The sequence below is a fragment of the Zootoca vivipara genome, chromosome 12, assembly GCF_963506605.1.
Source record: "Zootoca vivipara chromosome 12, rZooViv1.1, whole genome shotgun sequence".
NCBI lineage: Eukaryota > Metazoa > Chordata > Lepidosauria > Squamata > Lacertidae > Zootoca > Zootoca vivipara.
Genome location: NC_083287.1, coordinates 34,374,940 through 34,389,684, shown reverse-complemented (window position 1 = coordinate 34,389,684; position 14,745 = coordinate 34,374,940). Strand labels below are relative to the sequence as shown.

Sequence of the window (14,745 nt, the reverse complement as noted above, 5' to 3'; positions counted from 1 at the left end):
TGATAACGTATGAAAACTTGAGAGTTTAGGTAAGACTTGGGCTGCAGTCCTAACCATGTCTGCTCATTCAGGTAAACAATCAATTAACCCCTGTGCTGCAAACTCCGAAACTGTAACAAAAGAGGCAACACATAGACCAATGAATAATAAAGGCATAAATACATAAATTCATAAAGCATAACAACAAAGCATGATGCAAAACCACAATGTGTTATTTAGAATAAGGTTCCTGACATCATAATCTCTATAAACAATGCGTGTACTATAGTCTCTTAATAGTAACTGAAATAATGTTCATCTGGCAATGCAGTCTTTGAAATGCCTGTCGATGCACATCGATACACATGATCTGGATAATAACACTGTTTCGACTTAATCTTCCGTAGTGTTAACTACAAAAAAATAATAATGTCAGGGACGAGAACCCGCATGAACCTGAGTCCTGATGACCAAAATCATTTACAAAACATACATGATAAAATTGAATAAATTCCATTAAATTAAACAACATAAATGCATACCTCAGCAATGAACAAAGTGAACTTCTAAGGTGCAGTGGTCATAAGCCTATGTAACCACTGCTACCTGTACTAGGAAACCCAAGGTGTAATTGGGTTTATAGAGATTATGATGTCGGGAACCTTATTCTAAATAATACATTGTGGTTTTGCATCATGCTTTGTTGTTATGCTTTATGAATTTATGTATTTATGCCTTTATTATTCACTGCTCATTCAGGTAAGCAGGATTATACAGCCTTTGAACCAGGAAAGCCATGGTTTAAATATCATCTCGTCTTGGAATTCACCAGGTGGTATTAGGTCATCCCTGACCATTGACCATGTTGCCTGGGTCTGGTGGGAGTTGTCCTTCAGGTGGGGTGGGGGCACAGGTTACAACCCCACCTAAAGCAAATAATTCTCTCTGGGTCAAACAACAAGTGGCGTGAGAGTTCCAAGCAGGGTTGAAACTGCATTTTGCAGTACCGGCTGCAGCCTGGAGGAGGAGCAGGGAGACTGAGGAGCCGTAGCAGAGCAGAGGCCGCTGCCTAACTATCAGCTCAGATCCAAAGAGAGCTGCCTGCAGGGCCTGCTTTTTGTAACAGGAAAAAAAAGTCAATCCAAAAACGAAAACAGGTAGGCAGAACATCTGTCTAAAAAATGCCGTCTACAGCCCATACATTTAGAGCACTTTGCGGTGTGTTAATGCATTAGAAATATTTTACAGATAGGTCACACACATGCCATAATAATAAATAATAAATTATTATTATTATTATTATTACCCCGCCCATCTGGCTGGGTTTCCCCAGCCACTCTGGGCGGCTTCCAACCGAATATTAAAAACAGTACAGCATCAAACATTAAAAACTTCCCTAAACAGGGCCACCTTCAGTTGTCTTCTAAAAGTAAAATAGTTGCTTATTGCCTTGACATCTGGTGGGAGGGCGTTCCACAGGGTGGGTTCCACTACCAAGAAGGCCCTCTGTCTGGTTCCCTGTAACCTCACTTCTCGCAATAAGGGAACCGCCAGAAGGCCCTCGGTGCTGGATCTCAGTGTCCGGGCTGAATGATGGGGGTGGAGACGCTCCTTCAGGTATACAGGACCGAGGCCATTTAGGGCTTTAAATGTCAGTACCAACACTTTGAATTGTGCTTGGAAACGTACTGGGAGCCAGTGTAGATCTCTCAGGACCGGTGTTATGTGGTCCCGGCGGCCACTCCCAGTCACTAGTCTAGCTGCCGCATTCTGGATTAATTGCAGTTTCCAGGTCACCTTCAAAGGTAGCTCCACGTAGAGCGCATTGCAGTAGTCCAAGCGGGAGATAACCAGAGCATGCACCACTCTGGTGAGACAGTCTGCGGGCAGGTAGGGTCTCAGCTTGCGTACCAGATGGAGCTGGTAGACAGCCGCCCTGGACACAGAATTAACCTGAGCCTCCATGGACAGCTGTGAGTCCAAAATGACTCCCAGGCTGCGCACCTGGTCCTTCGGGGGCACAGTTACCCCATTCAGGACCAGGGAGTCCTCCACACCTGCCCGCCTCCTGTCCCCCACAAACAGTACTTCTGTCTTATCAGGATTCAACCTTCATACATTTTAAAACACTCGTATCACTTTAACAGTCATAGCTTCCTCAAACAATCCTGGGAACCGTAGTTTACCCCTCACCGAGTTACAATTCCCAGCACCCTTCACAAACTACAGTTCTCATGTACTTCCAATGTATGGTTTGTAAGCAGACTCAAACTTTGCCCCATTTTGCAAGTGAAAAAAGGTGCATCCCTGGCATGAAATGGATGAGAACGACTGTTACATAATATATTCTGCATTCATATTGTGCGGAAAACTCGGCCGAGTAATTTACCACTTCTCCACTGAGGGGGTCGTAGAATCTTTCAAGCAACTGGACCAGAGTGCTTTTTCCACAGCCGCTGCTTCCTACGAGAGCCAAGGTCTGCCCCTTCTCTACTGCCACACTCAGTCCTTGGAGTACCGAGACATCAGGCCGGGTTGGATAGTTGAAGGCTACTTGCTTAAATGCGACATTCCCGCTAAAGTCGTCCTAGAATGATAACAAACAAGACCTGCCTGTTACAGGAAAAAATGGCTGAGCAATTTCATGTTAGCACCTGGTGCCACTGGAAATACCATTAATAGTTGGATGAAGGGGTGGAACTGAGGCGGACACAGAGGTATGTGCAGCATCCCCTTGATGTTATGAGAAAGTACAGCTCCATCTCTGCATCTCACACGATTTTGAAAATTGGAAATCTGAGTGTTTTATAGGAGTACAGTGGTACCTCTGGTTAAGAACTTAATTCGTTCCGGAGGTCCGTTCTTAACCTGAAACTGTTCTTAACCTGAGGTACCACTTTAGCTAATGGGGCCTCCTGCCGCCGCCGCACGATTTCTGTTCTCATCCTGAAGCAAGGTTCTTAACCTGAGATACTATTTCTGGGTTAGCGGAGTTTGTAACGTGAAGCGTTTGTAACCCGAGGTACCACTGTAGTTGGGATTGAGAGCAGACTCCCAGCATGAAGATGGGTGGCCGTAGGACAAGTATGGTATGGGAACTGTGCTTTTAAACTAAATGATATAGGTTTATTGTTCACACAAAAGGCCATGACAAACCCATAGTACCAATTAAACAATATGGCTCTTACATCTATAACATCCAAGATGTAAAAGAGAAGTTACCAGAGAACCAACTAACTCAAATCTAGCTTGATTTCAAATTATACCTCTGAATCACCACAATTTATAATGAGTTTATCTTACTCATGTTTCCTTTTTTAAAATTAATAATAATAATAATAATAATAATAATAATTTTGCAGCCAGTGCAGAAAGGGACACTCTGTGTGTGTGTTACAAAGCTATTGTCACTCAAAAGAAATTGGACCATTTCTGCCTGGGTGTATTTGCTTGCTTGTGTGAACAAATGTTTCAGAAAGTGATCTCTTGGGTCTCTATATAAGGGGCAGGCTAACATATAATCAGTGATGCCTTGCCCCTGCAGTTGATCACAAATGCAAAGTCTGTATAAAGCACTTTGTTGTAGCAGCCATCCAAGACTGCAGTGGGCATTGCTTGGAGTATGGTATAGATTCACAAACTTGTGGACAAGGGTAGCTTAGACACTGATGCATCGGTAACCTCATGATTAGACTACTGTAATGTGCTGGGTTGGTCCATAATGTTGTGGCTTAGTTTGTTGAGCAGAGCACCTGGAGGTACATCTATTGCCCCTGTGCTGTGGGAACTACACTAGCTGTCAATCAGCTATCGGGCCATGCCCAAAGTATTGTTCTTACCATATAAAGTTCTGATCAATGTAGACCAGGCTACCTGAAAGATGACCTGTACTGGCAGAGACCAGTAAGATCACTTAGATCATCGGGGTGGTACCACAGCCTACAGAATATCATTGGGCGATGACCTGAGAACAGACATTTGTTGCTTTTACCCCCGTACTGCAAAATAACCCTCCCTCTGCCATGCATGAAGCATCAACCCTCAGTTGTTTCAGGCATCTTATAAAGACTTTCTTTTTTGCCCAGGCTTTCCTTGATTCATAAAAATGGACCCTGATTTATGTGAATGAATTTCCTGAATTTCTCTCATATTTACTTTTATATGGCTTTATATTGTTGTTTCATTGGCATCAGGTTGTATTTTAATTTAATTTTAATGGATACTGTTGCTATATCATACATAGTGTACACCATTCAGAGATTTCTGAAATGTTGTGTGGTTTAGAAGTGCTTTTAAATCAATCAATCAATCCATAAAATACAATAACTGAAGGCCCGTATGTCTCCAGCATGCACAAAGCCTATATATAATTTAAACAGAGAAGGATGATGGAAATGTGTTAAGACTACATCAATAGGAAGAAAATGGCACAAATTCAAATTCTCTGGATCCATCAGTGAATCGCTCATAAGCTTTCAAACCCAGAAGGCAACAAACTCAAGTGCTGAAACTTTTTCTGTGTTTTGTTGGAAGGTAATATATAAATGCACAGGGATCAACTTACAGGCTTCTGTCCTTCAACACTGTAATTGTCTATTAAGGGTACAGTCTCAAACAGCTGGAACATGTGAGCTGCAGATATCTTTGCTTTGGCATAGTCTGGTGTAAATGAAGCTGTCTGTCCTAGTGCCATGGCACCAAAGACAATGCATGAGAATACCCTAGAAGTGCAAAAATAAAATAAAATAATAATAATAATAGTTTAAATTTTTTACCCTGCTTCCATTCTTGTAATGCATTTATTTTGATCTCTCTGATGAAGGTTACATGCAACAAGGGGAACAAGACTTTGTCCTTTACTAACACACTTGTCCTAGGTTCAAATATCGGCACTTCCCATTAGAAGACGTAGATAGCAGGTGATGTGAAAATCCTCTGCCTAAGACCCCAGACTCTCTTTGCAAGTCAAAATAGACAATTTTACATTAGATTAGGTGCCTAACCCGTGACCCTCTAGATGATGTGAGACTACAAATCCCACCGTCCCAGACTGTTGGCCATGATGGCTGCGCTGATGGGAGTTGGAGACAAACAATCTAGAGGTCTACAGATTGGCCACCCCTGGCCTAACGGGCCAATAATCTGACATACATGTGTAAAACCCAGCATGCGGACCTCCAAAGAAAACATTAATTCCCATATTGGCTTTGGGGTACAGAGTATGCATTTCAGGTCCAGGGCCATTGGATTTTAAGTGCATATAGCCCGTGCAAATGCTAGACCCCCATGCAAACACCCAACAGGCCCCAGAACAGGCCAGTTTTGTCTGGGGTCAGGGGGCAGCAGGGAGGCGCGAGTTCTCCTCCATCAATTGCACAGCTTCAATTTAGGAAATATATGGGCTGGATCAGACTGGATCTATCAACTGAGAAAGCAACCCAAGCCCTTGTAAAACACAGGAAAACCCACACCTATATTACTGCTGATTTCATAATAATTTGTTTTGTTTAAACCACAAATAAAAAGAAAAGCAACAGAGATCTTACAAGAAAACGTTCTTAAATTCCATGTATTCCCCTTCCACAAGGAAGGCACCAAATCGAAAACAAGCGGCGTAGGTGAAGTACATAATGCCTTGGGAAATGCCATAAGTTAGTCCGTGGATATGCGCTTTCTTTAAGGAATTCCTGTAACAAGAGATGAAGGGTGTTTTGCTTATTTGTGTGTTGATACACACATTACGGCCGTCTCAATATAAAGCATGGGAAGCTCTGTATGAAATGCAACAGCCCTAGAAAATGAAAGAGCCTTAAGGCCAGCTGGATGAAATCCCTGCTGCAGTGCAACTACCTACCTGCCACTCACACATTTCCCACAGATCACATCATTGGTTGCTGCTGGAAGGGGCATAGCTGCCAAGTTGTCCCTTTTTTTAAGGGATTTTCCCTTATGCTGAATAGGCTTCCTCGTGAGAAAAGGGAAAACTTGGCAGCTATGGGAAGGGGAGGGAGGAATATGCACAGCACTGGCATGTGAATATAGGTAAGTTGTCCTTGATACTATGGACTGAAGGGTAGCTATGAGTTCAATATAACTTGTAAATCTCGCCCAGGACTCTGAAATTTAGCTCTGGGTGTTTGCCAATCTCAGAACCAATGACACCAGTGGTGGGAAACCTTTTCCAGGTTCTGGGCAAATTTCCAGAAGCCATATGCCAGTGAAGGTAGAGCAATAAATGTAAACGTTATATTCATATATTATTATCAGATTCAAGGACACCTTGCAGCCAGGCAAGGCTGCATCAGAGGCAAAGCATGACCAGTGAGGTGGCGTGGCTTGCAGAGAGAGGGTGTGGCCTCAGAGAGTTCCAAGGGCCAGACAGAGAGGTCTGGAGGGCCACTCTTAAAAGCCATTCATCCAGAGTAGGAGAGGTTTTCTTTTTTTCGTTTGAAGCTTAAAGCTATGCAAGCAGCAGTCAAGAAGTGAATTAGTAATTCGGTATCTTATAATAAAGCAATGTTTTGAATAAGATTTTAACAACATATAATTGTTTGGTCAAATGGCAGTTCAGATCCTGCGATAGTCTTATTTTTGTTTATAACAGACATCCCAAAAGTCTTTGTTCTATGGCACAACCAGAAGCTATATAAAATGCATCTGCCTTAGGAAGACTGTATCTCCAAAAGCCGTACAAGTCCTGAGTAGGTTCTATTAAATTTGACAAGAGATGGCTCATAACTCTTGGGAGCAGTTTTGACATTCCTTCCCTCCCACCAAATGGGCAGCTAGATTTCTCAAGAGTAGCACCCGAGAGGCAAAGGCAGGACTGCTTGGCCACTACTTGTACAAGCTGCAAGAAGGAACTCAAGACAGAACATTTGGGGTTGGATCTATGCTGAGTCATACTTAAGAGTGAATGAGCTCAATGGGTCTACTCTTAGGCATGACTTGGAAGTAAACCCCACCAAATTCAACAGGACTAACTTCCAAGAAGGCATGGTTAGGACAGCAGTGTAAGTCTGGCTCAAACTTGAAAAGTAATTGTCCTGAGAATTAAAAAGCTGGATCCAGACTTAACAGCAACATCCTAACCATGTCATTTCAAGAGGTGATCACAACGTTCACTATCTGTTACCTGTATGGTCCTTGCAGATTTTCTCCATACATTTGTTCAAATTTTATTTCCTGAGTAAGGGAAACAACTGTTCGGATATTCCCTATTGCTTCTGTTGCAATCTGTAAGAGAGATAACACACTGGCTAGTGGGAAAGCAACAAGTTTCCCCAAGTATTACTTTCTTGAGGAAAGAGCTAAAAAGAGCAAAACACCAGCACACTCTTATAGTGTGGCTCTCCACTGATTCTAAAGTGCTCCAGGCTGATCTTCACGGAGCAGTTACAGGCACCAGTGCGTAATTGTTTCCAAGAATCAGTCACAACCCAGCAAGTCTACTATAGTGGGACTTCTTCTCTTCGCTCAAAATGGCACTCTGATCCCACATTAAAGCACTTGCAGAAGGGAGGGGATATGGAAAATGCAGGATCCTCCCACTTTCTCGCTGACTCTTCTTTGGTTTTCAGCCTCATGAAGGTGAGACATCATCCTCTTGTTTCTCAGCATCCCTGTTTTGGTTCTAATTGTGGTGGAACTCAACCAGCTGTGTTTGCTGTCAGAGGGAATGGTTTATAACAGATACTTACCTTACCTGCACCTTCAAGTTCCTTCTTATCTTTCCTGGCGTGTCCAGCCAACATTCTCATTTCAATGAGTCCTCCAATGGCAACGAGTGGCACAACAGCCAAGATGACGAGGGTCAGCTGCCAGCCATACACCAATGATATAATTATTCCTGTCCCGAGGTTAGCAATGTTTTGGGCAAGCATACCTAGCCTGGCCCCTGTAGCCTGAATGAAGGAGGGGAAAACAAAATGTATTAATCAATTGTGTGGGGGCGTGCTCCTGATAGCTGAACATTTCTCTGTGGCCTTTGGAGTACAATGCCTACCAGAATTTGTGAACATGCCATTCCTCAGCTAGTAGGACAAGGCAGAACAGTACAACTGTTTTTTCCCCCCCATTCGTATTTGAGAAGAATGGAGCAGAGGGAGAATGTAGGGCAAATTGCTGCACACTTACCGAAGATGAAATGTCTTTGAGTACAGAAAGTTGTTCTAGGAATCTGATGCAAGGTAAGCATATTTGCTGCCCACTGCAGTAGTGCTTGTTTGTCTCCAAAATAGTCTGTATATTTGTAACAAAACCTGGAGCCACACACTGTCTCTCAGACTAACCTAACTCACAGGGCTGTTGGGAGGATAAAATGGTGGGTGGGTGGTGGAAACCATGTACTGTATGCTGCCCTGAGCTTCTTGAAGAAAAGGAAGGATATAAATGGCATAAACAAGTAAGTAAATATTACAGAAACCTCATATTCTCTCTCATCCAAAGGCTTTATCATACCTTTCAGTGCTGCCTCTGAAACTATGCATTGCTCTGTGAAGGGCTAAGGAAGCATGTGGCAAAATATTTGTTTCAGAAACCTTGACCTAGAAGTAAGAGGTGAGTGGAGAAACTTGGTAGAAGCTGGTTTCTCTAAATTATCAATGGGAAACCTAGGAACCTCCATGTGTTGTTAAATTACACCTCCCATCATCTTTGATCACTAGTTATGTTGGCTGGAGCCAATGGGTGTTGAAGCGAGAAGAGGAATATTCTGACAAGAGTGAGATTCAGGCTCACCAGTCAAATTGGCAAAAATTTATAGAAAGAAAAACAAATGGTGTTGGAAATGTAACCAAAAGGATGGAGAATTATATCATATGTGGTGGCTATGTGAAAAAGTAAAAACATTCTGGGAGTTAATTTATAATGAGTTTAAAAAGATGTTAAAATATACTTTCCACAAGAAACCCGAAGCCTTTTTGTTAGGGCTAATGGGGAATGAAATTAATAAGAATGACCAAAGATTATTCATGTATGCCACCACAGCCGCCAGAATGGTATTGGCTCAAAGATGGAAAACAACAGAAATTCCAACAGTTGATGAGTGGCGGGTTAAGATGATGGAATATTCAGAGTTGGCTAGGATGACTGGAAGGATAAGGGAGCAAAAAGACCAGAAGTTCCAAAAAGAGTAGAGTAAATTTGTGGACTCTTTAAAGGAGTGCTGTAAAAATGTGAAGACACTGACAGGATTAACATAAACCTACAACAGAAACAATGGATGTTTCTGTCTATAAACGAGAAAGACCTATTTAAGAGAATGACAGAGACAATATGGGAGAAGGCGCATAACATAAGAGAAAAGATCTGAAAACCAAAAGTGGAGAAGGAAGGAAGGAAGTCGTGTTCGGCAGAACATTAGTATGTTTCGAAGGTTAGGATTAGTAGAGTAATAGCTGTATTAAATAGTAATTGAAATGTATCAGATGAATTGTTTTATTTATGACTATTTTCTTTCTGTATTTGGGAAAACAATAAATATATATATTAAATAAAAAGAGAGTGAGATTCAGGCTACTTCCTTGTTGGGGTTGGGGGAAGAGACTGCCAGTCTCTTATTCATCACCCTTCCTTATTCGTCTGGAGGACACAGTCCTGCTATCCTTCTCTAACTTGGAGAACGTGTCTCTACAATACTATTATATCCTCAGTCACAGAGAGTGTTCTGTAGCTGCCTTAGGAAAAGAAAGCTTCTGCCAGAAGGGCCACTTTGGAGCTGTCCAAGGTATGTTCTTGTATTGTTTCCCTGCTTCCCTCGAGAGCTTTGCTAGAAATGGACAGCTCACCCAACTCTACGTCAAGTTCAACATCTCAGAAGTGATGCCTATGTCCAGGGATTCTGCAAAACCACTTCTCAGTTTTTGATAAACTTTCCAACTGTGCAAGAACCCAACCAAGTTGCCTGTGAGTCTAGCCTATTTAAGCCTCTCGAATTAGTCATCTCTCATTGGGAGCATCTTTGAAATGCACAACTGGAAATGACTAAATTATGGTTTAGTGCCACGTACAAACTGAGTTAGCATCAAGTGTGGAACTCAGACGTGAGAGTTGCACTGGATAGCCTACAACACAACTAGAATTATCAAGAGAATGAGAATTGGGGGGAGGGTACTGATGAGTATTACTTACACCTTTTACTTCAGAAGCATCAAGCGCAAGTCTTGTAGTCAATGCTCCAGTATTGTTTTTAGGGTCATCAAACCAAGCAATGTCCTGGAAATACACAATACATTTTAAGGTACCAACACAATCCTGGCTACAACAGCATTGCAAATCCAGTTTTTGCTGTTCAGGTTCTGGAGGGCAAGGTATTTTAAAATATATTTAATTAGGGTCATTATTCATTTGTAGAGTTGCAGTCTTGCACCTAGTAACTAATTCCTAAAATCCAGTGAAGTCAACAGATCCCAGCCCCCTCTGCATCTAAATAGACAGATTGGGTCCATCACACTCTTGTGGTTTCTGAGCTCAGAGGTTTCCAAACATGTTGGCTGAGAGTCATACAACTAATTAAGGGTTTGTATGAGTAATTTTTTTCTTTGAACATCAGATCGCCATGTTCTTAGTTTTGACACTTTCAAATGCAATTTACCACTGAAGAAAGCTCCAGTTCAAGGAACACAACTCAACCCCCTCTCAGATGCAAGGAACTACTTGGATGATTTTCTTGGATGTGGGCTGTAGATCAGGTGTGAGGAACCTTTGGCCCTCCGGATGTTGCTGAACTACAACTCCCATTATCCCTGGCCATATTACTAGGGCTGATGGGAATTGCAGCTCAGTGACATCCGAAGGGCTACATATTCCCCAAACGTATGTGGATGATTGCTCATTGCAATGTTGTAAGGGGTGATGGCACAGTTCAATATTGCAACCCATTTAATGGACTAGCACAGAATAAAAACTGAAATCAGTTTTTATCATGCGCTAGCTCAATAAAGCAAGCAAATCTCTCCCTTAGAATACCTGTCTAAGCATTGCTTGGAATCCCATGTAGCGAATCTTCATTGTAAGGATCTCTCCAGCTCTGCCAAAGGTGAAACCCTGAAAGAAAAGGTTTTCTGCATAATTGGATGCTGCCGGTTTTGATATTATTTTTTGTATCTTTATTTTATAAATATATATAAAAAAACAACAACAACATTTGTAACCCACCCATCTGACTGTGTTGCCCCAGCCATTCTGGGTTGCTTACAGCATATATAAAAACATAGAAATTTTTAATTTGGTTGTGTCATTTTGGATGTTTTATTGTTTATGACTACTTTTGTTATGTTTGCAATTGTGTATTTTTTCATGTTGTAAGCCACCTTGAGCATGGTGTTAACTATGGAAAGGTGGCATACAAATAACATTATGTATGTATGTATGTATGTATGTATGTATGTATGTATACCAGAGTACAAGCAACTTAATTACTTTGCATTCTGTATGAGAAAAATAAGGCATTGGGAGAAAACATTCATCCTGCCAGGCGGATCAACAGGTTTATTTTTTAGTTCCTTCCCCACTTCTGTCTCTTCTCCTCTGATCTTGATCTTGGTTCCTGAATTGGCTGCAATGGGGCACTAGGCTGCAAAATTCTCCGAGCATGCCATTGGCCAAAACTACTGGAACAGTATTGCTCAAGTGGATATTGTTTTCTTATAACATGAAGGAAATCACAACAATGCATAATATGGGCAGAATAATTCAAAATAAGTTGTACTGGCATGGCAGCCAAGCACAATGTTTTCCAAAAGCAAAATATCTATTTTCTTTGAGCCACACAAACATTGCACCAGTCTATGATAATACTACAAGAATGTTTTTCCAGTACTGAATTTGAGATTCAAGACTCAAACTACTGGCTCTTGCTGGAAATGCTAAAAGTATCCCATGACAAGTGTATGGGCTTTAGTCTGAAGTTAGAAGAACAGTTCTGTATTCAGGGTCTAAAGAAATTTTACAGGACATATGATGAAGCTCTCAAGGCTTCTGACATCAATAACTTGTTTTGTTATCAGATATGTTTATGATGTAATCATGGATATTTTGATGGAAAGCTTATGCTAAGCACACCTAAAACATGGTTGCATTCAAATATTTTGCCTTATTTGCAGTTTTGCAATTTCAACAACAACACATCAATATTCTGCACATCTGTGAAGTCAAATTTGCTACAGTTATCCAGGGATCCTTCTGAATTTGAAAGATGTCTGATATAGTTCTGCATACAAAGGAACTATATACCGGTAATCCTCTAAAATTAAATACGTACACTATGTTAGTCCTTCTTCAAAAATTAATCTAAATTCTTTGGATGAAAAGTAATGTCACCTCTTCAAAACAAAAACAAACAAACAATAGTTCTGTGAGTTTCTGAATACTTTCAGGATCTGGCCAGAAACAAGAAGAACAAAGCAAATCCAACTTACCTGAAGGAAAAATGTTACAAAGGATATAGCCCCAAGGCCTAAGAATAGCAGTGAATACAAATTGCTCTTTTCTCGTACTGTGTTTGGATCATCCAGTGCAAAAATCTATGGAACAGTAATCTCAATGTTAATTTTATTTCATTAACCTATCTCTAAAAACTTCACCTTGCTTACTTGTACTGAAACTCATTCTCTTAAGTATAAAATGCGCAATATAAAAAGTAAAATCATATATATCTTTAAACAGATGAATTACTGCTTATCAGTTATTAATTAGCTGGTACATATCAATAACCCTAAAAACAATGTTCTGGGTTAGATTTTCTTTGCATTGTGCTACAATGTTTCTCCTGAGGCAATATAATATTGCAAGAGAGACATATATTGAAAAGATGTAGGTAACAAAAAAAAATACATCAATTGTTGCTCCCAGAAGGAGGTTTCCTGTTATTGGCTGTAGCCCAGAGGGCCATTGGGGGAACTGTATATTTGTGGCTTCCAAGTCTGCATTTGCCATTGTTATTAGACTCTATAATAGTAGTCATGTGTAAAGACTGGCAAGCCACTTTCAAAACATGGGCAGTTAAGAGCAGGTTCCAATGACGATCAATAAACTGAGTTCATTTTGAGTGAGAAGGCCAGTTCTGAGCTTGTCTAAATAAATGAGGAAACGTTTGGTCTGAAGACAGCTTAACATACATACTTTGGGTACCCGGACTTGTGGGGCTGGCTGTTAGGGCCAAAAGGCAGTTTGGAAATATTTTTATGAACAGGTTCAAAAAGGTAGGAGCAGTCATCTGCTCAGTTATACAGGAGTATTATGAACTTCTCCATGGGTACATTAAAGTGCTATCATATCTACTACTGTGGGCAAGAATCTCGTAGAAGAAATGGAGTGGCCCTCATAGTCAACAAAAGAGTGGCAAAAGCTGAACCAGGATGCAATCTCAAAAATGACAGAATGATCTCGATACGAATCCAAGGCAGACTTTTTAACATCACAGTAATCCAAGTTTATGCACCAACTACCGGTGCTGAAGAAATTGACATTGACCAATTCTATGAAGACTTACAACACCTTCTAGAAATGACAGCAAAGAAGGATGAAGAGAGGGTTGCGAGACTCAATAGTGGACAGGACTTCTGTGCCTTTAATTGCCCTGCTCTCTTTTGAGTCTGGAAACCTTAAAGAGAAACCAGCAGACCCTTTGCTTGGAAATTAAACAAAGGGCCTGCTGGTTTCTCTTTAAGGTTTCCAACCCTATGCACAGATCCAAGCTTCTCAATGCAAATTCTCTTTTGAAGGATCAATTCTGGCCTGAATGTTTTCTACATTTAAATGTAGTTTTGGAATGGATATACTCACCCCTATGATTTCAGAGAATATGACTGAAAACGCAGGCTGTAACGCTCCATTGATGAGTGCAGAAAACGTTCCCACCAAAAAGTAAGGCCATTCGGACACATTCAACTTCATGATCTTCATAAATGAAACTGAGGGCAAATTTTCATTCTAGAACACAGGAGAATGTTTTATGCAGTGCTCTCTGCCCTTTTCTGGCTTCCATTCATAAACTCTCTATACTTGTTGCTTTTCTTTCTACAAGAAATACAGTGTTGATCCCAAGGTTCTGTTTGCTCCCTGTAGACCTTTGTTTATTGTTTAGCTCTGGACAGAGCTAATTCTTGCCACCTATTCTTAGCCTGCATATTAGACTTTCTGTACACAAAGCCTGTACCACTGGATTATGACCCTTCCCTTAAATGAAGAGAAATCAACTGGTGGGCCAAAGTGGCTCTAGAACAGGCACCAGCAACCTCTGGCCCATGGGCCGGATACGGCCCATGGAGACCGTTTATCCGGCCCACAGGCTGCCCATGAACCAAGCCACCCGCTCAGCAAGTCCCCTGCGTGCTGCGGTAAACCGGTGCAGCGTGGCGCGGGGACACATTGAGCGGCGCTAGAAATGCGCAGAAGCGATTTCTGGTTCTGCGCTGCCCATTTCCAAAATGTCCGCAGTGCCAGAAATCGCTTCTGCACAGCCATGGTGTTTGGGACATGGGCAGCGTGGCACCGGAAATCGCTTCTGCGCCTGTGCGGCCCATGTCCGGCCCACGGACAATAGTCCGTGGTAATCCTCCGGCCCACGGGCAGAAAACGTTGCCGACGCCTGGGTCTTCATTAAGGAAAGTCTCGAAAAAGGAGAGCGGAAGATTTTTTAACAGAGAGTGGTTACACATTTTACATTCTGTTTGCTGCTGCATGTGTTTCCTTCAACAAATTTGTAAAGTGTGAACCGCAGACACATATCCTTCAACATCCAGGTTCAGACCTCGGGGATTCCCC

General features: G+C 41.6%; 1 protein-coding gene across 4 annotated transcripts in view; it reads right to left on the bottom strand.

Moving 5' to 3' along the window:
* ABCB1 (ATP binding cassette subfamily B member 1) overlaps positions 1-14,745 on the bottom strand; it is a 62,384-nt gene that overhangs the window by 5,422 nt on the left and 42,217 nt on the right. For all 4 annotated transcript variants that reach the window (XM_035129581.2, XM_035129580.2, XM_035129577.2 and 1 more), the window contains exons 17-25: positions 13,765-13,911; positions 12,399-12,503; positions 10,948-11,025; positions 10,111-10,194; positions 7,680-7,883; positions 7,115-7,215; positions 5,526-5,666; positions 4,544-4,700; positions 2,369-2,566 (exon numbers count right to left, since the gene is read on the bottom strand). In XM_035129581.2, the coding sequence (XP_034985472.2) occupies positions 2,369-2,566; positions 4,544-4,700; positions 5,526-5,666; positions 7,115-7,215; positions 7,680-7,883; positions 10,111-10,194; positions 10,948-11,025; positions 12,399-12,503; positions 13,765-13,911 (1,215 nt within the window). The remainder of the gene's footprint in view (positions 1-2,368; positions 2,567-4,543; positions 4,701-5,525; positions 5,667-7,114; positions 7,216-7,679; positions 7,884-10,110; positions 10,195-10,947; positions 11,026-12,398; positions 12,504-13,764; positions 13,912-14,745) is intronic.